Below are 24,047 nucleotides of genomic sequence, written 5' to 3' on the forward strand. Positions count from 1 at the left end.
CACACTCTGCAGGGATGTGCACAGACATTTTGAGGGGCTGTTATGCTATCCATTTTGACTTATATAAAGCATACCATAGATGACAATGTTTGGATTGTTTTATAGACATGTCTAATATTAGGCCATTGCATGAACATGTGCATATGTTTCTACATAAATAAAGGTTGATTGGTTAGGGCTGTCTTCCCTCATTCACATGAATCACTGATCCAACACTGTGGCCTGATATTGCTCATCTGGATATCTATACATATTTCATTAAATCAGCCGGTATCATGTCTGTAAATAACCAACCTTTTTATAGACAACTATTTGATCCAGGGTAGGCTGAGATTTAGTTGGAGAAGACAGGCTTAAGCTACTGTACGGTAATGACTGGTTTTGCAGCCTTACAGCAGCAGGAAGGAAGGAAGCAGCCAGTGGCTGAAGCATCGTGCATGGGGAGGGAAGTGTTGTCTCCCACCATGATGACTCAATACCGGTCTGGACTGACGCCAAATAATCAATTTGCTTTGCTAACATCATACTTTGTATTCTGCATGCGGCTGAGGACAGAGAACAATGACGGTGCGGCAAGAATATCCAAACTGGTACAGCTCTACGAAGCGATACCTATAGGTGGCGTCAATACTGTATTGGATGAGGGTCATGAGACCTTTGGTACCTAATGGCGTCACACATGCACACCAACAAGCACACAATAACAAACACACACACACACACACACACACACACACACACACACACACACACACCTGCTTTCAGTGGTAGTGTTTGTCGGCGAGCTGGTCAGATCTTGCTCTCGGCTTTCTTCATCCTCAAAAGGCTGAAGGTGTACAATCTCCACATGCTGAGGCTCTGTGCCCAGGTCCAGAATCACCACCCTCTGGCTTTTACCCAGCTGAAACACACACACAAACACGTTTGAATTACAAAGTGGAGAGTTGGGCATGCAATGTGCTGGAAATCACTTACAGAGAGCAGTATTAGTATGAGGAACTCCTCAAAGTGAACTGAACTCCATTTGAAATAGTGAGAACTGTGAGTAAAGTGATGTTAAGACTACTAGTGTGTATCTTTTATTTCAACAATACTTTTCATGCTATTTCTTAAAATGTAAACACAAAGAAATAATGATCGTGACAGAGAAATTGAACAGTCTGACAACAGAGGTCCGTTAGTGAATTAACAATTAAGTGAGAACAAAATATCTGAAAATATGAGTAGTGGATGAAAAAAATAAAACAAATAAAGATGTTAAAACAACAAATGACTGAATGAGTCATATAAGTCATAAGTCATAATAAGTCATAATAATAAATACTAGAATGATGGTGGTGCATACAATCTAGGAGGATGTTGGCATAGTAGATATTTATGGTGTCAGTGTGTTTCCTGTCAGTGTTTCCCATTTGTTTGTTATCTTTGTATATATATTTACATATATATATATATATATATATATAAATATGTATATATATATATGTATATATATACATATACATATATATATATATATACACATATATATATATATATATATATATATATATAGACACACACACATATATATATACATATATATATGTATATATATGTATATATGTATATATATATGTATATATATGTATGTATATATATATATATATATATATATATATATATATATATATATATATATATATATATATATATATATATATATATATGTGTGTGTGTGTGTGTGTGTGTGTGTGTGTGTGTGTGTGTACACACACATAATAATTTAATTTTGGCTGCAGGTGGCGCTATGACAACATTTCCTCATGTACATGTGCTCAGGCCTGGACCGGCATCATGCATGAGGAGTTTTGGGCTGACTGCATGATGTGCATTGGAGTTACAACAGGTTTCTATCCCACAGCGGATGCACAAAATGGGTGTGTCTTTGGGTCCTTTGTCTTTTGGGTTTTTTATTTTTTTAAAAATAAAAAAAATTTGGGCTTTTACTTTGAAGGCGATAATTTAGGTCCGCCCTCGCGCTTCCGTAGCATTACCGGAGTATTTGCCGACTTGAGCCAGACGCGAAGCACGTATTGTTTCTGCCCTTAACGAGCACTGCACGAGCAGTGGCAGCCTTCTACTTAAATCCTATAGCAGCATCAGTCACCCTAAACTTTGGGCGGGCCGTGCATTTTCGACCTAGACCTGCTGCTGTCTGATATTGTATACATAACTTTGCGTATGACGGGATGCTGTTCCTCGTGCACCCTAATATTAAACTTATCATAACAGATATTTTTGTAGTGCAATCACAGAAGGAGCTTGGCCTTTGTCAGGGACCAGACTTATCCTTCAACCGCTTGTCAATAAATTACATTTTTAACTCAAGGGAATACAAAAGTGAAAATTAACAGAAGCTGTAACAGAGTGATTGAATTAAGACAATGCCATAGGTCCACCCTGGCAGTACCTCATCGTCTATGCTGGCCTCAGACTGTGGTTCCTTCACACTCTGCAGCCTCACGTCCCTTTCCCGCTGCACTTCCTCACCCTCATTTTTCACCTCCACCACTCCCTGCACCTCCTGGAGATTGAAACAGAATCTTGTCATAATCCATTTGTACAGTTATTATTATAAATGTGCACCTTATTCACTATTATAAATGGTGGAATGAGCTTCCCAATGACATCAGATAGCAGAAAGTCTCTAAATCTTCCTCCGCAGACTAAAAACCCATCTTTTCCGACTATACATTACATATACTTTTTGCACTTTGTAGTGTGGCTTTCTTGAAGAAATGCTACTTTCTTGATTCTTGTAGTTTTGAGTTTGTACTCATGGTTTATATAAAATGACATGACAAAATGACATGTGACATATAACCAACCCTTTATCTAATCCCTATTGTAACAATGATGAAAAAAATTGCAAAGTATAGAATTGCAATTAATCAAAGTATAGAAAAGTAAAAGTATATAATTTAAAGTATAATCAAAGTATAGAATTGCAATTAATCAATAAAAAATAGTATTCCCAAATATTACTGTCTTTGCAGTTAATGCAACTTAATAAAAATGCACTATTTTAAAGTTTCTATTTGTTTTTGATGAAAACAGGTTGTCAGGAGAGCTTGAAGTTTACAGCAACAAAATAAAATGCTATGAACCTGAGGTACACGTTCTGTGTGAGTCCCTGCAGACTCAGCAGCCGCCCTGCTCTGCTCCATGTGAGCCACCTTCAGCTGCTGCAGAGCTGCCTCCAGCTCCACAGGGTCTGCACAGGCCCCCTCTGCCTGGACCCTCTGCTCACACACACACACACACACACACACACACACACACACACACACACACACACACACACACACAATTATTTGACAGAATTCAAGGCCCAAGAAAAAGGTAAGCACAAGAGCTAGTTTCTAAGCTGAAACAGTCTAGTTAAGGTTATGTATATATATATATATATATATATATATATATATATATATATATATATATATATATATATAGTGTGTATGTGTGTTGACATCACCTGCTGGATAATAAAAGGGTTGTCGTTGCTAAAGGAGGGCGAGCGGGATGGGGTTTCTCTCTTCTTCTCTCGGAGCGAGGAGGCCTGCTGATTCCTCCTCATCCTCTCCAACTGCTCCTCTACACTCATCCTCGTTCTACCCACCTCTCTCTCTCCAAACCCTGTCTGATCCACTGCACTCCTGGGTCGATCCTGGACAGAACAAGAATCAGTGTAATTTTTTTTTCTGCCCAGAGAATGACTCCTGACTGCGTGAGCATGTGTCGGTATGTGTGAGCTTTTTGTGTCTGTTTTCAGTTCTCAGTGGTATGGCAGTGCAGTGTATTGTGGCTAAGCATAGGCTTGAGGCATGGCCACATCTGTATTTAAATTTACAGACTGCATTTTGCATGACAGCATATTACTCTAAAGTCTTAAATAAAGGATGGTGGTCCAATAATGCTGGTTAAAAGAGTTTTCTCTTTGAACATAAATTCACTAATTTATTAGGGCCTATTGAAATTCAAACGTTCATTATTATTATAATTTTTTGCACTCTTTGCGCAGGGTGCTCGGGTTACACCGACATTTTTCAAGAATTCTCTACACAACACAGATTAAAACCCTTAAGCTCCGCCTACTAAGACTTTCCGCCATTTAGATTTTTGTGAAAAACTATTTTTTCCCCAAATTTTTACGAAACGCTGTGTTCGATTCTCACAAAATTCTCTGTGGACCAGTACTGGTTCAATGTCATCAAAATGTTTCAAAAGCTTGTTGACATGGCGACCCGCAGGCGTCCCCGACGTGCTGTTGAGTGAGGGACCGCTCACAGTTGCTCGCAGCTGCTCGCTGCTTTAATTTTCATTGTATCTTGTTAGCAGATTTGTTGTATAGTATTAGTTTGATGTCTATACGACTCAACTTCCAGAACATGTTTCACATTAGATCAGGAAAGGGAGGGATTATAATTTTCGAGCCACTGGAAGGCTTTTAACATGAAACAGTGTAAGAGATGTTTTTTGTGCACTCAGCTGGCTACTAAACTCTTTTTTATGTCTTCTCTTTCCTCCTTTAATTAAGGTTTTTTTTTTATTGTTTTCCATTTCAGCCTTATGGTTTCACCCCTGTTTCAATGGTTGAATGATGCATGTTTCGAGTTAATTTGTTTATTACTGGAGATATTTAGGATTGGTGGGGCAGATAAACAATCTCTGACTCAAAGGAATGTTCTATCACACAAACATTCTATACAACAGCTATTCTGCCACATTTGTTGAGCTGGAATCAGTTTGTTTCATCTAAAGAATATTTTTTCTCTGTTGATGCTGAGAGCAAAACTTACAGATCTGGATTCAGGCTTCTTGGTCTTCCTCAGGGTGACATAGGAGGCAATGGTGGAGGACTCTGGGGGACTCATGGGGGATTTGGTCCTGGGAGTAATGATGCCCACTGGGTAGGGAGGCACTGTTGGAGAGACGGCAGGGAACGCTGTCACTTCCACATTAGCAAACAAACACTGCATGTTATTAAGAAACACAGGAGACATTCACGGACATCATTGCTGTTTATCGGGACGTTCTCAATTTGTCATTTTTCCGTGCAGTAACAGAAGAAAGGATCAACCTTATTTTCACTGTCTCTTACAAATGAAATAAGAAAGAGATACAATAATATATACATACATATATTTAAATATATAAATATATGTATATTTAAATTTATATATATATATATATATATATATATATATATATATAAACACACATACATAACACACATATGCATCTTAATAGTCTGAGTACTTATAAATTTTCCTGGGTCAATGCTAAGGGAAACATGAAGTACAAGGGAGTAGTTTGAGATGTTCAGAATCCTACTACGCTACCATGCCATACAATAGCTGTGACTGCACCACTTTTGAATTCCAGTATTGTTCAACCTGGGTCTTGTTCTCATAGTTGTTCCAATTTTGACTTTGGATCATGACAACTTTGGACTTATGCAAGAAACCTCTCAAGAGTCTGGAAACCTCCAGAGGTTCATGAAACATGACTCTAGCAAAACAAAAGATTCTGGTTCAAGCTGATAAGTCAGTTTTTTTGTGTCTGGGCCCAAGTTACTTGAGGGAGGAGCGATCAATAAGATGAAACTTTTGTTTGATCATAATTAGTGTTGAATTGAGCCAAGAGTTGAGCCAACAAACCAAGTTGGAAAGAAGCTCACTGCTGTCATTTTGAAAACTTTGTTTTGTTTTCAGCTGTATGATTTATTTTATGTAACTACAGTAAAATAAAAAGGTACAAATACATACAGTTTTGCTTCCAGAATGATGCCCGTCCCATCACTGAACTGGAGACCAGAGCATGTTGCTCCTGGTCAACAGCGAGCATCATGTTTCATTTTACAATAGTTAGTTCTGATAAAATAGTTACATTTGAGACAAATTTTGACACCCACCCACCAATGTGTTTGATTTTACAGTCAAATGAGTAAGGCTTGCCACAGGACTCAATGCAACTGCACTGTGTATATTTACGGTACTGCTCCGCTTTACATGCATTAGAGTAACCGGTAACTACATTAACTGTTCGCTGATGTGAAATGTATGACGATGGGAAGGAACGAAGCCTAGATACTTCAGGAACAGCTGCGACAGGCAGCTTTATAGCCTGGGAGTAAACTAGCTGTCACATATGTTACTCGGGATGTGCAAAGAGTCAGGGACACACGTCTTACACACCACAGAGAGCCACTAGCATACAGAAACCTTCTGGGACGTCATGGCAGCGAGTGGACATCTTTATACAAACATGTTATGTATTGTGATTCATAATGAGTTGTGAAACACTGTCTGAAAGCTTGTTAAAAGATAACTGGAGAACATTCATGGAGACGAAGGAACAATGGAACAACGTACAATCGATCAAATGGAAAAATGTGTTTGAGTTTTATGAGTTTTATTTATGTTTGGGGAATCAAATAAATGATTAGAAAGACAAACACATTATGATCTGTTGTGGCTTCTTACTGTAAACTAATAAAGGGAGTTTGTGGAGCATAAAAAGATATTACAGTCAAGGTCAGGCTCTTGGACTGAATATCAGCAGCATAAAATCCAACACTGCCTACATGTATGAGCATCAGCTCTACATGAGACAAGAGCTACCTTTTGAAACTGAAGGGTCCTTACTCTCGGCAGAGCAGTCTGTCTTGTCCTTGTCCTCACTGTTGGCCTCGTCTACTTCCTCCTTCACCGTGGTCAGCTCAGGCTCGCTCTTATACAGCCGGTAGTCTGGAGCTTGCTGTGATGAGAAATTGGTGAGGGTCAGAATACAGACACACACACACGCATGCACGCACGCGCGCACGCACGCACGCGCGCACGCACGCACGCACGCACGCACACACACACACACACACACACACACACACACTATATGGAAGTATACTGTCTTTGTTAGAATGAGTACAGAAGCTCTTTCACACTGTTGATATGGAACATTTAGGCCCGAGCAACAATCAGCAGTAAGCTTTTAATTTGTAGTCTTTGAGTGTCTTAAAAACTAAAACTAATATTGTGCACATGCCTCACATTTGGTGAAAATACATGTCTGATTTGCATCTTGAGCTCTGGTGGGGCAAATTGGCTCAATAACACCTCCGAACATTCTTCAGAGTCTACCTGCATGTGACTGGCTGTATGGAATTTGGTTGGTGTAGCATGTGGATACATACAAAACGTCACTCGGAAGTAAACCATAAATCCCACAGGAAGTCAGCCATTTCCTTTCATGCTCAATTTTAGGCAATGTTTTTTGCCTTTTACAGGTGCTGCACTTTAAAGAGTTTCTTTGACAGAGTTCATTAGATCTACCTCCAGTTTGGTCAGGACAATTTACAGACCATCACAATGAAAAGTTAACAAACTCTTGAGTTTTCATGGAACAATCTTGTCGTCAAATGGAAGCCATTCTGGCAATTCTCCATGAAACAGGAAGTTGTGAAGTGTCCAACCAGTCTGTCCACCGGTGAACCTGGCAGGTGGGAAGGTATGAGGGCCCGAGCATCACTGCTTTATATTCTCATTGCTGTATTGCTGACGGGAAAACCTTATATCTTCCAAATGTCAAATTGTCAGAGTCAGTGAAAGTGCTTCATGGGCTATAGAGGCTGAAAACGTACAACTCCCAAGTTTACTGGGAGTTTTTGACAGATTAGGATCACTGTATGTGGAAAAGAAATCTTGACATTGCACAAGAAATGTCTTTATGCCGTAATTTTCCATTAAAATGTATGATATTTGAAGATAATTGCATTTTGAACAGTGTATAACAATTGCCATTTTTCAGGAAATAATTCCTCAAAAGGTTGTATTTTATTCTGACAATGAACTCATTTTAACATGGAAAAGTCATATTTCAGCATTTATTTATGAAACAGCATGACGTTTTCTTCAAATACCTTACATCGATTCTTTATAACCTGTGACCCTGAATAGTATATGCAGTTACAGATAACAGATAGATAGATGGATGGATGGTTCTTTATAGCACCAAAAAGTATTTTTGAATGAGCACAAGTGTAAAACATCGCCCTCATAAGAATGGTATTCCACAAATAAATCCACGTAGGGGCCAGAATAGGTCTGATCATGACAGTGATGGCTGGATGGAGCATGGGAAAAAAGCAAAACAAGACTGAGATGAATTGCAGGTATCCAAAATGGCACTTGTTGAGGAGTGAGTCTCCTTGGTGTGTATCAAGTCAGCCTTTAGGATGTTTTGGAGATGTGAAAGTGATAAACATGGATGTAAAAATGGTTGTGAGCCCACAGATTCTTCGGTGTACGAATGGATGGCGGTCACAGTGAAGCAAAGATGTGGACGAAGGGGGCAGAAATGGGAGGGCATGAAGGTTCTCAGTGGTTCTTACGCTGTGCACTCCGTTTCTGGCACCAGCCTTGCGATCCTCGGGGCGGTGCATGTGGGGGGGCAGGCGGCCGCTGGGGTGGGAGTGGTGGGGGGGCACATTAGAGGGGCGCTCTGATGAGTCGTAGTACTGGGGGAGGGGCGGGCGAGGGGGCACGCTGTCGCCCTCCTTGGGGGGACTGAGGGGCAGCAGCTTCACTGCCTGTTGACAGTTAACACAGCTGGTCTCATTCTAAGGAAATCATTTGCTCTGACTAGACTGGACCTAAGCTGATGAGTTGGGATCAGAACAGCTGCCTGCTTCAACTGGAAATGATGCCAACTAAAACAGTCAAGTTATGAGTTGGAAAACCAGAACAATGATCTCAAAGTTGCTTCGTAGAGCTGAAGGGAGTAATGTCTGCATGTCTGTACCAAACACACACACAAAGATCAGCGGTCAAACTTTCACCGATAACGTGAGACAAGAAGAATCGTCTTTGTGTTCAGCCTGAATACACCTGCGGAGTTGGCTTCTGTAAAGCAAAGCACAGAGCTATTACCTGATCTCAATAGGTAATGGGCAATAATGGGCACCATACAAAGGTAATCATGAATCAAAAGTGCTGCATTACTAACTGCCTATATTTGGCAAAAAAGTCCCTTTGATAAATTAGTACGTCAATGTTTGAAGATTCATATTGTGCTGAATTAAATAAAGTGAAACCAGTGAGTGCCTGGGCAGAAGAAAATCAAACAAAACACTCTAGTTAGAGGCTGCACTGCATGTCGATGTCTTAGTGCCTGTACTCTGTGCAATGGTGCAATTAAAATGTCATCTTTTAATGGGCCTTGTAAACTACTATTTTACTAGCTACTGGCCTTGTGCTTCATGCTAACTCTTGAGCAAACAGACTGTTAGCCTGTAGCAGGTGTCTCTCATATATTCCTTATGATGTTGGTTGCTTATCATACCTGAAATGACAGACTCATTCTGTCTCCAAAATGACTTTGAAGACATTAATTGGAGCGAGGCTAAACAAATCTAAAAGCTGAGTGTGGTGTGCTGTGTGTAAGGCGCTGCCTTACCTCATTCTTCTGTAGACTGGAGAGTGGTTTGGAACCAGGTAAACCTGCTGAGTATGGGAATATGGATAGAAGAACTTTAATATTTTCTATGATGAAAGTCATTTGAAAAAGCACACGTCACGCCCTTATGTAATGTAAATCAACAGATAAATATGAAACCAATCGGAGAATGTTACTTAAAGTAACAGTGTGTAGGATTTGGGGGGATTTATTGCCAGAAATGTAATATTCATAACTATGTTTTCAGTCGTGCATAATCACCTGAAACTATTTTTGTACTAATTGTTGTGTTTTCCTTAGCTTAGAATGAGCCATTTAGACCTACAAATGGAGTCTGCCAGGTTGAACCACCATGTTTCTACAGTTGCCCTGAACGGACAAACCAAACAGTGACTCTCGAGAGACTTTTATCTTATGTTACCTGAAGGCCACTGTAGTTCTCTCCATGCAAGGGAAGGAAGGGATGAGCGGAGGGGTATTAAGCTAGGTGCAATCTTTATACCTCACAACAACAGACTGCTTTAAGTGTTGCTGGTGACTCACTGCAGTCTGTGCTCCGTTGTGGCTTATTTTTGGCCAGAGCCTCCATCACGTCCTGGATCCTCCACAGCTCCTTCTGGATCTGGATATGCCGCTGGCTAGGAGGTTCTGTCTGAGGACACACACACAGGTATACATGATGTCAAAAGCTTGATCACCCCCGAAGGCGTATGTAAGTGTGAGAGTGTGTGTATGTGTTACCTGTGGGCTGCCCAGGGCCTCCAGCTGCTCCAGCAGGTTGGACTTGGCCAGAGTGACATCTGCCCCCATCCTGTCGTACTCTCTCCAGGAACGCTCTAACTCCTGGAAGCAGAAAACCAGCCAACAGGAGTGTCATTGGACTCATTAACACACTCATCATACCCATTACGCCTCTCTCTCCTTGTAGTAAGCGCCACATAGGTCAGAACAGAAGGGCATCACCAACATGAAAATTGTTTCAACGTCTAAAAGGTAAACTCTGCAGACTGACAGGACTGCCTCTAATCATCACTTCCCTCCCCCACTAGAAGTGTGTCTGATATCTGTATCTGCAGAACCCCTACCCTCTGCCTGGATTTGATCTTTTCTTCTTATGTGGCTGTGTTCAGGATGTTTCTGGGTGTCAGCAAAAAGAGCTTGCAGTACCATATGGGGCTGTGACCCCCAGACAATAATAGAGTACAGGATGACCAGCCCGTTCAGTTTGCTTAGTCCCGCCCCTCTGTTCCTGTCTAGCTCTGTCAGACACTAAGTGGTCAGATGGGAATGGGTTGTTTCACCGCTATGTTGCCCCCTGCTCCTCTCTTTCCTCTGCCGTGTGCAGAGTAGCTGTGTGTATGGATAGAGCCACATATACTTTAAATATAACCAGAGTAAGAGGCTGCCGGAGGTCTTTGAACCTCTGGTTCAAAAGGTTATATTTTCTGCACATCGTATCTTCTTTGGAATGAAATGTGCGATATAAATAAAAAAGTTTGCTTGAAGGTGCAAACATATCACCATATCAGTCATAATAACACTGATATCGTGGTCTGGTCTAAGTATTAGAACAACCAAAGTTCCATCTATTACTACTGACATTGTGAGAAAATCATGTTTTCCCTTTCACGTCTTTTCCCTGCATAAAAAAACATGCTGGATTTTGCATCCTGCACATGCTCAGTCATCAAAATGTTCTACTTTTGTCAAAATGGCATCTTCTGTGTGTACACATGGCTCTGCCTGAACACCATCTCCTGGAAGCTCCTAGCACACAGGATGAATTTTCTACTCTGAGGAGGTTGATAAGTACGAGCCAAGCTGTTTCTTGGATTACTGATGTATTTAAAAAAAGAAACACACATTCTATGACGTAAACTGCCAGTATGGAAGCGTCCTTGAATAGTTTCTCTTGGACAAAGCTCCTCCACCTGTCCTGCAGTGATGTGTGTGCTGAGTGTGCTCACAGTGGTGACTCTGGACAGCTCTCTGCAGGTGCTGAGTAGGCCGTTCTGCAGAACGTCTCTCTGCTGGACCAGGCTCTGTGTGGCTGCAGCATTGGAGCTCTGTTCACTCAGCTCCTGACTGGCAGACAGCAGGGCCGTCTCAAGAGTGTGCTGTCACACACACACACACACACACACACACACACACACACACACACACACACACACACACACACACACTTATTGTACATACAAGTCTACACAACGACACAACAATGAATACACACGGTGATGGCTCTACCTTCTCTCTGTGTAGCTGCTGCAGTTTCTCCTCCTGCATCCTAACTGCCTGGTCCTGCTCACACAGTCTGCTCAGCTTGGTCTGACACACACACAAACAAACTGACATGAACAAAACGTCCTGTAAATCTTGTCCTCTCTTTTCCTGAAAGCTAGTCTTACGTCTATGTCAGGCTCCTCGGGGCGTTGGATGAAGGAGCCGTCTTTGAAGTCATCTGGACTGGTCTGAGATGAGGAGGCGGAGACAGAGGCGGACAGCAGGGGGCGACAACAACACATCTGTTAGGTCGTGGAGCTGAGAGTTCCAGCCACTAAGGGTTCTCCTCCAAAGTCCTACTAATGCAATTTGGGGAAAACAGTGAGCTGACATCTCTTTTTTCATTTAACTTAATTTTCCTTAAGTATAGAGGATGCAGTCTGTCTGTATGTGTTAACCAAGGACATGAATAATAATTCTGATAAAATACCAGCATTTGATGTGAATGATATCAATAAATGGTAATCTGTTCTCAAATGCTACATATTTCAGAGAGAGACTCTTCTTTGCTTCGGGCTGTTCATTCCAGAGGAGAGAGTGAGGGGATAAAGGGATGAAGGGATGAGTGCATTTTCACTAATCCTGTTTAATTTCCCTTGAAGCTGATTACCCAGGTGTTATCAGGGATATTGTGGCTGAATATTCTAATTTAGAGAGACAGATCACAGATCAAATTATTAAATTAAGCCCCAAACTATTTTATATATTAATCAAATGCATAAGTGTAATTTCCCACTGGTGACTGGGAGGACATGTGCACCAAATTAGTTTAGTCTCCTCTGCTGTGACACTTTCAGTCTGATTTACGCACTAAAACCTCAGTGAACACTGTACTATTACAAATATAACAATGGCATTTTAAATTATAAAACTTGTTGATACATCGACATTGCCTGTAATATAAAGCTTCCAGAACAGGACTTTCCATGTCCTGTCCCATCCACACAGAAAGCTTTGCAGATACTACTCAGGACATTTAAAACTCCAATGCTTGTTGAGGAAAATAAAAACATGTGACATTGCAAAATGTAATTATTTCAACAAAAAAGAGGGGTTTGTACACACTCTGCAAGTAGCCCGGGAGACTAAGTTGAGAGCAAAATGTAATTTGAGATCACTGCTGTTTGGGGCCTCAATATAAATATATAAAGATATATGTGAAAGAGTCAACCATTGAAGACTGATCAGTGTATTGATGTATGCAGTATTCCTATTGATTCAAAATGGTCCTAGGAGCTAAATCAAGGGCTCTGCCTTATCTTGTAATTCTTCATAGTTTTTTTTGGCATAGTGTGTAAATGATTAATCATCTCTTCTAGTAATAGAAGTCCTATGGGACCTTGGGTTGCTTACTTTTACAGGTTAATGGATGAAGAATTTACTAACTCTGTATCACGCAGTTCTTAGGTCTTTCAGTGTTTTTCATGAAAATAACACACACTGGAGAAAACACCCTCATAGCAGAGATGGAGGAGAAACAAACGACTGATCTCTTTGTGTAGAGTGTCAAGTCTCCACTGTCTGTTCATTCAATGCACCTCCATTCAAAAGTAGTATTCTGCAGCAGTGTTATATTGCATTACACACAGGATGACTGCAGGTTGATAGCGATTTTGAGTTCAGTGATAAAAACTCACAATTGACTAAAGTGAATGTTACAGAGCACATTATGATGTTCTGCTCCAGGAAAAGCAGCTGAGATACAATGGTAGGAACCCTCACAGAGGACTGGGCACATTTTACATTATTGTTTATTGCACTCAATGATTTTGGAAGAAAGACAGTTTTACAGAGGAGGTATCCCTTTCACCCTGACAAGAAATGAAAGGATACAGCAATGATGAAAGGAGTGACAGTGTTTCAAACTGCATCTAAATGTTTTCACATCACAAACATTCCCACCTCATATAAACTAGAGGGGGAACATAATTGTGAATATACATTGTGGAAAATACAATTTCTTTCCACGAGTGAGATGAGAAGAGGTTGTGTGTTAATGTGAAGCTGGAGTTATGTGAATGTAGTTTAGCAACCGAAGGGAACACAAACATTTTGTGGAAGGACAGAATTGTGAGTGTAATAGAGAATTTAAGCATGCGATAGGAATTATGCAACTACTTTTAAACAGCAGAAGGGTGTTCTCACTCTCCTGATGATCAAAACCGCTTGTGCCCTATTTGGCAGGGGGAATCCCCTGAGCACAAACTCAAACTGAGAGCAATAAATGCAATTTCTTGGGACTTCCAGTTATGGCAAGGGACGAGGAGGTCGCAGAGTTTAAGCTCTACTGCCGGAATGTATTAATTTAATCCTTCAATACTTATCAGAATATTGTCCAGAGTTAAGCAGCACATGTACAAGAGTACCCTAAATTAGAATGGCAGAAAAAAATGTTTAAGAAAAGGCAAAGAAAGAGAAAAAGAAGGCACGACAAGACGGCGAACATTTGGAGGCGGACATTTATAAACTATATATGTATGTATACATGCATGTATGTGTACTATCTGTTGCTCCACAGTGCCTGTTATATTGTTCTGATAACATTACTTTAAAATAAAAGCGTGCAATTTTTTTTACTTCATTATTAAATTTGGTGCGTAATGCGAATCATCACGATTAATCGCAGAAAAATCATGCGATTAATCAATTAATTTTTTTCAACTTTGCCGAGCTGAAGCTACAATGCATCGTGGATTTTTAACTTTTTCTCTTTTCTCCGTCTTCCAGCCATTTTATTCCATAGCATGCAAAGTGAATAGGTTACAGATTGGAGATGTTGCATAGTTTATTGTTACATTACTTATGTTATGTGTGATTAGTATTCAGGAAAAATGAGAAAGATAGTTAGAGCTAAGGAGGAGGAAAAGTTTAAGTAACTCGCTTTATCGTTAGCTTAAAGTGTGGGCTGGGAGGGGAGGTCCAGAGTGCGCGGACTTCAGGTTTGTATGGGGGAGGAAAGTGGGCCCTTTTTGTTTTACTTTATTATTTCTTCTCTTATTTTCGGATGTGGTTTGTCAAATGTACTTTACCAATACGGTTCCTAAGGATACATCAATACATATTGGATTTAATGTCGAATAGCAGTAAGATAAAATTTACCTCGTGGAATTGTAGGGGTTTGAACAAACTTAAAAGGTGAAACAAGTAATGAGCAGGATAAAATCCTTGAAATCAAAAATAATATTTCTACAAGAAACACATCTGTTGAGTGAGGATGTTTCCAAAATAGCAAGAAGATGGCAGGGTCAAGTGTTGTCTGCTCCCGACACCACCCATGCTAGGGGGGTTATGATACTAATTTATAATTCTGTCCCATTACGGGTACAAAATGTAGTTAAGGACTCTGCAGGTCTGAAACCATAACTCTGATAAATGTCTATGGTTCCAATGAAGATGACCCTATGATAGTTTATTTTTGACTGCATCAGATCTTCCCGGACAATACATAATAGCTGGTGACTTTAATTGCGCGTTAGACTCTTCAAGAGACAGGTCGACTGGTTTAGATGATACTCACAATAAATCGAGAAAGAGGATACACCATTTTTATGAAGGAATTAAACCTGTTGGATATCTGGGGACATAGTAAACCAAATGCAGAGCAGTATTCCTGCTATTCAAGCACTTATAGAACTCACTCACGCATAGACTACTTTTTGGTTTCAGCCCTACTGCCTCCAAAATTGACAAATGTCATTATAGTAGTATAGTCCTTTCTGACCACGCAGCTGTATCCTTGACCTATGAAGATACTAAATTAATGAGTGATCCTCCAAGAGGGCGTTTTCAACCGGAATGGCTTACGGATCCCACATTCATAGATTTCTTAGATAAACAAATAGACCTGTATTTTGAATGCAACAAGGTCCAGACCTCTGCTAGTACAAGATGGCAGGCTTTCGAGGCCTTTATTAGGGGCCAGATAATTTCTTTCACCAGCTCAAAGAAAAAAGCTACACGACTTGCAATGAAGACATTAGATGAGGAAATTTCAAAACTGGAAACAGAAATCTAGCATAACAGACATATATCTACAGCCGTACATTCAAAACTGCTACTGCTTAGATCTCAGTAAAATGATTTGGCAGCTAACAAAGTAACTCCTGATTTAAAAAGACTCAAACAGTCCTACTATGATCAGGGAGAAAAGCCTGGAAAACTTCAACAAACAGAAAGATCCACAAATTGTATGGAAGTCCCAAGTGGTAGAACTAGAGTGGACCTGACAGAGATTAATTAAACTTTAAGTCTTCTGTGAGAAATTATACAGCTCTGAGTGTTTTCCTAATCTGGACATGCAGACACAATTCTTAGACAACCTTGATATTCCCAAAATTTCGGAAGAGGAAAGTAGAGCATTAGATCAAAATATAACTGTATTGGAAATTGCAGAAGCGATTGGCTGTATGAAGGCTGGTAAATCGGCGGGCCCAGATGGCATCCCTATAGATAGCTATAAAAAAATTCAAACCAAATCAATACCACCCATTATGAAGATGTTTCAGGAATCTTTTGAGAATGATATTCTCCCCACATTTATGAGGGGTGCCTTAATCACTTTACTTCCAAAGCGAGGGAAACCAAATACAAAATGTGAAAATATGCGTCCAATTAGCCTTCTAAATTCAGACACAAAAATACTTTGTGTCTGAATTTTGAAGATTGGAGGACCTTCTGCCTAGGTTGGTGAGGGAAGACCAAAATGGGTTTATTTAAGGGAGACAGGGTTTTCATAACGTCAGACAAGTGCTCAATATTTTACACAGTCAGAGAGAGGCGACAGACATGGCCTTACTTTCACTTGATGCAGACAAGGCCTTCGACCGTGTTGAATGGCCTTATCTGTTTGAGATGTTAAAACAATTTGGCTTTGGAGGGTCATTCATTAAATGGGCTGGATTGCTATGTACAGGGCTTACTGCAGACGTTTTGACGAATAATAAGGTTTCTAACCTTTTAACATCTGTCCAAGTTGCCCGCTAGGGAGCCCTCTATCGCCATTGCTTTTTATCCTTGCGATAGACTCATTTGCTATAGCGGTGAGGTCACATATCCATATTTATCGTATTTGAGAGGGCCATTTAGAACATAGGATAGCACTTTTCGCCAATGATGTAATATTAATGATTACAAATCTACATAGATATATCCCAGTGCTCCTAAGTCTTATTGAAACATTTGGGAAAATATCCGGTTATAAAGTTAATTACTGAAAATGTTCAACTAAGTGTTTTTGATAGTATCTGGGGACCTTTTGGGTACTTCCTAAGGTACAATACTCATGTTGGTGACTTGCTTGAGCAAGAACAGGCTCGGGGGGAGTAGGACAACTCCCATTATTCAGTTTGTAAAGTATATTTTTAGGTTTTCGTTTCTTTATTTTATGTTATTTATTTATTTATATTTTTATTATATGTTTTATTTAACTATTATTTAGTTACCTTATTATTATTATGGGAGGGGGAACTGGGTGAAAATGTTTGCTGTGTATTGCTCTGTTCATATTCAATTTGATGTGACTTGCAGACTGAAAATCAATGAATAAATTGTTTAAAAAAAAGAAAAATACAATTTCTTGGCAAATGATTAGATTTTTAAGCCATTTTAAGAGTTAAATACATGCTCAAGTAGTTACTGGCTAGATCATAGCTTGTTAGCTTCCTGTTAGTCTGACACACTGGATGTACACTGTGGGTATCAGTCTGCCATTGGCCGTGTATTTCACGTGGCTTTCTTTTCCCATTCCGACACCGTTGCTGCAAACTGTGCTTGATTGGTTTAAAGAAAGACAAACAATAGATGTGGCCCATGATTAAACTAGGAGACAGTTTAGCTAAACTCGACAAGTCGTAGGCAAACAATATATAAATCACTAAATGTTCACATGGTCTCATGGTCACAACACTCCTTGTAGAGAAGCAATATTTTCAAAAGCTGACTGATGACCCTGATGTCCACATACGGTTGCAGCTGTTGCAGCTCGATAGTCAATCTGATCACGTACAACAAGAAACGAGCCGGTCCATGACCAGGATTACATGTTCAATCATTTGAACATGTACTGCTCTTACAAATCCATGGGACTGACTAGCTGACTGAATTTCTCAGAATTACTTTTGTGTCTTAAATCATTTGTCGTCCATTTAATTCTCCAGTTGCTTCAGTCCGTACAAAAATTGTGTTCAGTGCAGTAACTGTGTGCAGTCTCCTGGAAGCTTGAAGTCACAGTGAGGTCGCTAGGTTCAGTCCCATTGCACCTTTACAGAAACTAAAATAACACCGTGGCTTACTGTATCTGGCATCCAGCTGGGTACACGGTACAGACGTCCAGTAGAATAAAACGTTGCTTATATAACACATTTTCAACTTGTAATTTCCTCTTAACAAGAAACATAGTTCTTATATTATTCAATGTATTTATCTATCAAGCTAGGCTTACCATGTCCAGACTCTTACTCTTGGATATAAAGTAAATGTGTCTTTCTGAGAATTTTTAACTATTCATTTGAATAATAAAAAACATTCGGATCATTGTTCTCCCCAGCACATCTGAAAAAGTTAACAGCTGAGACAAACACATCCAGACAATACAAGCATTTCCAAAGGGATGACAACATTGAACAGAGCTGTATGGAGACAGACGTGAGAGGAGGAATCGGTGTCTATGGAACATTATACCATAAGCCATGCTCGCTTCAGGTCACATCAAAGAGAAAGCAGTGAAATGAGATGTACTGAACCAAAAACAACTTCATAAACACTTGATATCATGTTGTGATGATGTGTGGGGATGTCGACTGACTAACAATTGCATAATGAACAGACTGCGAGCATCCAAAATGGTAAAACAAGAGGTTGGATGTGAAGGGAAAGACGTGAATACACCAGGCTACTGGGGCAAAGGTCTGGTTTGAGGCTGCTCCACTTTAGTTAGGTTCAAATTAAAGAGTTCATAAAAAAACACAAGGGAAATTCTTTTGAGGTAAACAAAGCCCAAACTTCCCGAAGTTTTGGATAGTTTTAATCTACATATCTATGGCCGATCTGGTTTAAAACCTCCTATCTGAAAACCTTTTCTTGCAAAATGGTACTTGTTAAGGATTACATATAAAAAAAATACACAAAGTGCAGATAGAGGTCCACCCGACTTTTCCTAGATAATTTTGCAGGTAGGAGGTTTTGCACTTTGGGCATTGATGAGCTTTATGTGGAACTCTTCCATTTAAGTACACTGAAATGTTCTTGATGTTAAGCAAAAATGTTTAATGTAGTTTAATCTAAAATATAAGATTGGGAATTCCATAACTGCCATGATGATTTGACCCAGCAACAGGAGATATAGTATGTCAAAAGACAAATGGACTGGACCCCGACTCAAACCAGAACATGCCATGAAGCTTACTTGCTGATAGAGTTGCGGCCTCGGTGCCAAGTTCTCGATCATAGTGTGAATCATGAAGATTAGAGGCTCATTCTCCTTCGTCTAGCGGAGTGCCAAGGAGAAAGAGGATACAATGGTGTAATAACACAGCAGTGTCATGTATATATCATGTCTGATATCCAGGAGCTGGTGAGGCACCAACCCTCTTCTTTTCCAAAGCTCTGACTGGAATTTGGGATAATATTTAAGAAAAGGTTTTGGAACATGATCAAATATGTCATTTGGAGTAAACTAAGAGTCAATGGATTGTTCCACTTCTTTTGGTGTACATGAACTGACTGTGAGCAACAAAATGGACTGAACATTTTGAGGAGGAGGGACATGTCTTTAAACAGCCTCTTTGTACTTTGGGACAATCAAATCTGTTTTTATGTTGCATCCAAACTGCTAGCCACATGTCACATGCTAAAGCCTATGAGCCTTTGAGCTGTGGGTATTGAATAATGCAATAACTGTCGGGAGACCAGCTCTAACCTACAGGCCACAATAAACAGCTCATTATATGCCTGCCATGATCAGAGTTTGCCTCTGGGAACTGGAGAACAATTAAGCTGCTGCAATGCAATGTTAGTGAGATTCCAGTGGAAACGTTATTATTTCTGACATTAACAGTTTGGGCAGATAACACATACTTGTGACAGTTAAATAACGTGTTGAACCATTGGCCTCATACCACTACTGTTCTGCATGTAAACAGAATTCTGACATTTACATTAATTCCCCGGCACTCTCAGTTTGTTGTCTGAGCTCGTCTTGTGTGTACGAGGCTGGTATTTGCAAGCGATCCGAGTGGTAGAGCGTTGCTGCACATGGGTCAAGGCTGTGAGTAATGTTTGAAACAGCTTCAAGCAGTGTGCACATATCATAGCATAGGTTAACATAGGTTATTGATTTGTAAAACAAATAACATAACTGTCTTTCCATCAAGGAGCTAATCAGTGTTTGAATATTACAAAATTCACCCAAAGGGTTCATATTGATTTCACACAGCCATTTGTTTCAGGTTAAAATATTTATTTGTTTGGAATTTAATAAAGCATAACATGGTATGCATTGGAAATGGTAGTAAAAGAGCTTTAATATGAAAACCATTAGTTGATGGTATTGATTTAGCTTATTTCGGTAGGATATAACCTACCTAAATAAAAAAGATGAACAATAAATAGAGACAAAAATAGAGGCCTGGAACAGAGATTATGTGTCTGGAAACAATATTAAACAATAAATGTTAGTTTCCATTCAGGGATAAAAAAAAGTTCCAGTGCTTCACAAAATGTTTTGTGCGGCACTGGACCTGGAAATGTTTGATATTTTGGACGTAGCAACTAAGACAGACAGACGTCCTCACCTGGCTGTCCAGGTAAACAAGGTTCCTTTGGAGGTGATGAGAAAGAACATCAGTCTGCAGTCGCCACAGTCGAGGAAGGAAGAGAGGAAGCAGGAAAAGTGACAGGAGAGGATGGAACAAGGGAGTCAATGGCACATTTCAGCAGAAAGAAAGAGATCATAAAACGAGAAGGCAGCGAATGAGATGACAAGGCAGATCTGCATATTGAATCATCTATCATTGTATATTTATTTTTCAGTGAGAAAAAAACTTAAGCAACATGTTTTAGTTACTAACCTCGACCATAGTGTATTTGTCAAAGCATCGATCTCTCCCCAACTCTAACCATATTGTAGTTACCGTGCGCTGATATTATAGACAGAAAGCCATTTAAAAGGGTTGCATTGAACAGTAAAAAACCTGATTGAATATGAAACCACGGTTTGGCAGAATTACTATCAGTGTTCAGTCTGGTGGTAGCAGGGTGAGGTAAGGTGGTTACACAAGATAAAAAAAGTGTGCCTCCAGCATTGCAGGACTTTTAGCTGTGTCCATGTCTGACCCCCATAACTGAAGAACAGCAGAATAAGAAAGGCCATTTCTTTATCTACAGCTGGATTCTGTGCTCCTGTGGTATTTTGCTCATAACAGTACATGGAGGGTTGTCCGAATCCCTCAGTAGATAGTTACAGTAATAAAAACCCAGAACTAATTTGAATATGGCGCAAAAAAGGGTCACTGTTCACTTCAGTCCACTAAATTAAGAAAATAAATGACTTAGATGAAAACAAAAATACCATAATTGATACAAATAACATTACATACATAAAAAAGGATATGGTTAGCAGTGTATATGCAATATGAATTGTGAAATTTACAGAATTTCAAGCATTTAATTCAAGACACATGACAACATGCTGCACTGCAAGTCTTCAGGACTATTTTGATAACTGGTAATGCAGACACACTGCACACCTACTGTGCATGCATTATAAATGAGCTTACTCCAAGTACCAGTTCTTAGAACTGATCAGGTTGATGCCACAAAGAATACAATTTAAACTGAGCCCACTCATGATGCACATGGAGCTAAAAGGACATGGCATGTTGCGTGATACTTCAGCTCCAAATCATCCATGTTCTGCTGGTCCACAGCCACACAACCACCTAAAGCCGACATGTGGACAGAGTAGTGCCCACATACAAAACACACATGCTCAAACACATGCACGCACACACAAACACACACACACACACACACACACACACACACACACACACACACACACACACACACACACACACACACACACACACACACATAAAATGCAAAAGAAAGCCCATAGATTCCAACACAATTACCCAACACAAATACCCAGAATCCTTTGCAGACATGAATGCAACAATGACATTGAATTTGGTGTGTTCTTATAATGAAATGTTAAATTTCAAGCTGGTAGATTACAGTTCAACCTGCGTATAACATTTGTTCTGGGTTTCTACAAAGCCTCTTGATAATCCATCCCACAGTTTTTGTGATTTTTCATTCTGGACCATTTTGGTGGATCATGTCACCTGCCAGCTCCTCACTGCCAGGTGACATGACCTTTTTGCCTGGAAACACAACCAATTTTCTTTGTTGGTACCGAGCAGTGATCAGTGATGTTTTACTGTTTAAGTGTCAGTTCTATGGTACTGGTATTGTAAATTCCCACAGCATTTTTGTGTTAATTATATATTTGTCTGTATTATTCTTGTGGTTATATTTTTGAAATTTGTAGATGTCAAGCTATTCCTCTGGGTAAGTTTAAACTTCAATGTTTTGGGTTTGTACAAAGTATCCTGATAATCCATCCAATAGTTGTTGAGATTTTTCAGTCTGGACCATTTTGGTGGATGATTCAGCTTTTCCTACCAACACATACATAAACAGATTGAGTTGTAGTGAGCATACAGTCATTAGCCCAGAACACACCGAAAGCAATTTCATTTGGAAAGAACTAACATTCCCATGCAAGGAACCTCTCCTTATGTGTACACATGAACACAAAGAATAAGAGATGTTTGACTGCTTGGTTGGGAAAGCACCAACGTGTACATGCACACACACTTAGTGTACAGACTCAGTGCTGACCTTAGCGTTGGGCCCCTCCAAACCCAGGGCCATTAGCTGAGCTACTGTGTGTTCTCGTAGGCTGTTGAGCTCCGCCTGCTGCCGGCGGAGCTTGATCAGGAGCAGAGTCAGCTCCTCGGGCTGCACAGAGCAACACACAGAGGAGAGAGGAAGAGCTGCCACATGACAAAACCAACAACACCCGTCCACTGATTAAAATCAAACACGATGAAGTGACTCTGATGACCTTTAAGAGGAGCGGAACTACTGCGACTGAGGATTAATTTCCCTTTATTGTCATTTTGCAAGTGACTATGTTGTCATGTCATGCATGTTGTAACGCAGACATGTTAGCCCACCGCCTCACATTTTCTCTTTTTACATCTGGCTAGTTTTTTATTTATTCCAGAAAGTTAATTGAGATCACAATCTCTTATGCAAGAGAGACCTGAGAACAAATAAACACAGATAACAGTGTGAACAGAAGCCTCAGCGTGCACCATGAGAGGTGGTATCTAAGTCCTAGTGTAAGATGCAGAGTTTAAAAGATGGGACTTCAAAGGAGGCTTGGGACTGACGTACATGTAAGGCTTTTGTTGAAATATTCATGATAGTTATCTGAGTATCTGCTGAACAATTCAAAACTGTATTCTTAGCCATAGGGGAGAGAAAAAAATTCACCACTGGCATATTAATGCTTTATGAGGTTGTACTGTCTAACAAGCAAGCATTACCTATTTACTCCTAGAGCAGATACAGAACAGCGTATTGTGCTGGGCATGTAGTGTACATTTATAAGAGCATGTTTCTTGAAAACAGCTGCCTTAGGTAAGACCGAAGAAGATTACACTAAAAAAGGGCTGTAAGACTAAAACAATAACTTAACAGAGGCTGAAAAGCTCAGACGAACTGCAGTCGTGATAATTCATTCATACAGTCATTTGATTCATGCGTGATATTACAAATATTAATGAGTGACCTTAAGCTGCATTCATCAACATCTTGGCTCAAATGGCTCTGTGTCATGTGAGAGGGGTCACTCGTAGAGGCACATGTAAAAGTGGTTGTCTCTGCAGCCCTACAGGGCTCTTTAGCCTCCTTCGTCTCTTTGTTTTGGTTTCATGGTCCACAACAGTTCCGTCTTAGCATTCTTATGTGGAGCGTCCAGCTAAAGAGCCGGCAGCTCCTTGAGGAGTAAAGACCTAAACAGAGCTAGAAACAGCGTTAATAATGGACTTAACGTTTGCCTGGTGGCCAAGACACGACTTTAAATGAATGATAATGTTGTTGCTGCTTTACGGGAAAAGGTGGCACTGAAGAAAATAATACAGCTGGAATCTTTACCATTACAAGTTTGAAGGCACATAGTCTTGTTTGAAAGGGTTCCT

General features: G+C 40.0%; 1 protein-coding gene across 12 annotated transcripts in view; it reads right to left on the reverse strand.

Annotated features, from left to right (window-relative positions):
• Positions 1 to 24,047, reverse strand: part of LOC137791243 (pleckstrin homology domain-containing family A member 5-like) — a 167,350-nt gene that overhangs the window by 6,696 nt on the left and 136,607 nt on the right. For 3 of the 12 annotated variants that reach the window (XM_068585955.1, XM_068585954.1, XM_068585964.1), the window contains 16 exons: positions 22,681 to 22,800; positions 20,568 to 20,621; positions 19,181 to 19,261; positions 11,904 to 11,966; positions 11,743 to 11,823; positions 11,463 to 11,612; positions 10,237 to 10,338; positions 10,039 to 10,147; positions 9,496 to 9,542; positions 8,432 to 8,629; positions 6,666 to 6,801; positions 4,842 to 4,963; positions 3,518 to 3,709; positions 3,150 to 3,284; positions 2,453 to 2,566; positions 756 to 901 (listed from right to left, as the gene is read on the reverse strand). In XM_068585955.1, the coding sequence (XP_068442056.1) occupies positions 756 to 901; positions 2,453 to 2,566; positions 3,150 to 3,284; positions 3,518 to 3,709; positions 4,842 to 4,963; positions 6,666 to 6,801; positions 8,432 to 8,629; positions 9,496 to 9,542; positions 10,039 to 10,147; positions 10,237 to 10,338; positions 11,463 to 11,612; positions 11,743 to 11,823; positions 11,904 to 11,966; positions 19,181 to 19,261; positions 20,568 to 20,621; positions 22,681 to 22,800 (1,850 nt within the window). Of the gene's footprint in view, positions 1 to 755; positions 902 to 2,452; positions 2,567 to 3,149; positions 3,285 to 3,517; positions 3,710 to 4,841; positions 4,964 to 6,665; positions 6,802 to 8,431; positions 8,630 to 9,495; positions 9,543 to 10,038; positions 10,148 to 10,236; positions 10,339 to 11,462; positions 11,613 to 11,742; positions 11,824 to 11,903; positions 11,967 to 19,180; positions 19,262 to 20,567; positions 20,622 to 22,680; positions 22,801 to 24,047 lie in introns of those variants that run through there. The other 9 variants (XM_068585956.1, XM_068585958.1, XM_068585957.1 and 6 more) reach the window with 9 other exon arrangements.

Source organism: Clinocottus analis, unplaced genomic scaffold, assembly GCF_023055335.1.
Source record: "Clinocottus analis isolate CAN_PGR_092001 unplaced genomic scaffold, fCliAna1.0.p SCAF_20, whole genome shotgun sequence".
NCBI classification, from domain to species: domain Eukaryota; kingdom Metazoa; phylum Chordata; class Actinopteri; order Perciformes; family Cottidae; genus Clinocottus; species Clinocottus analis.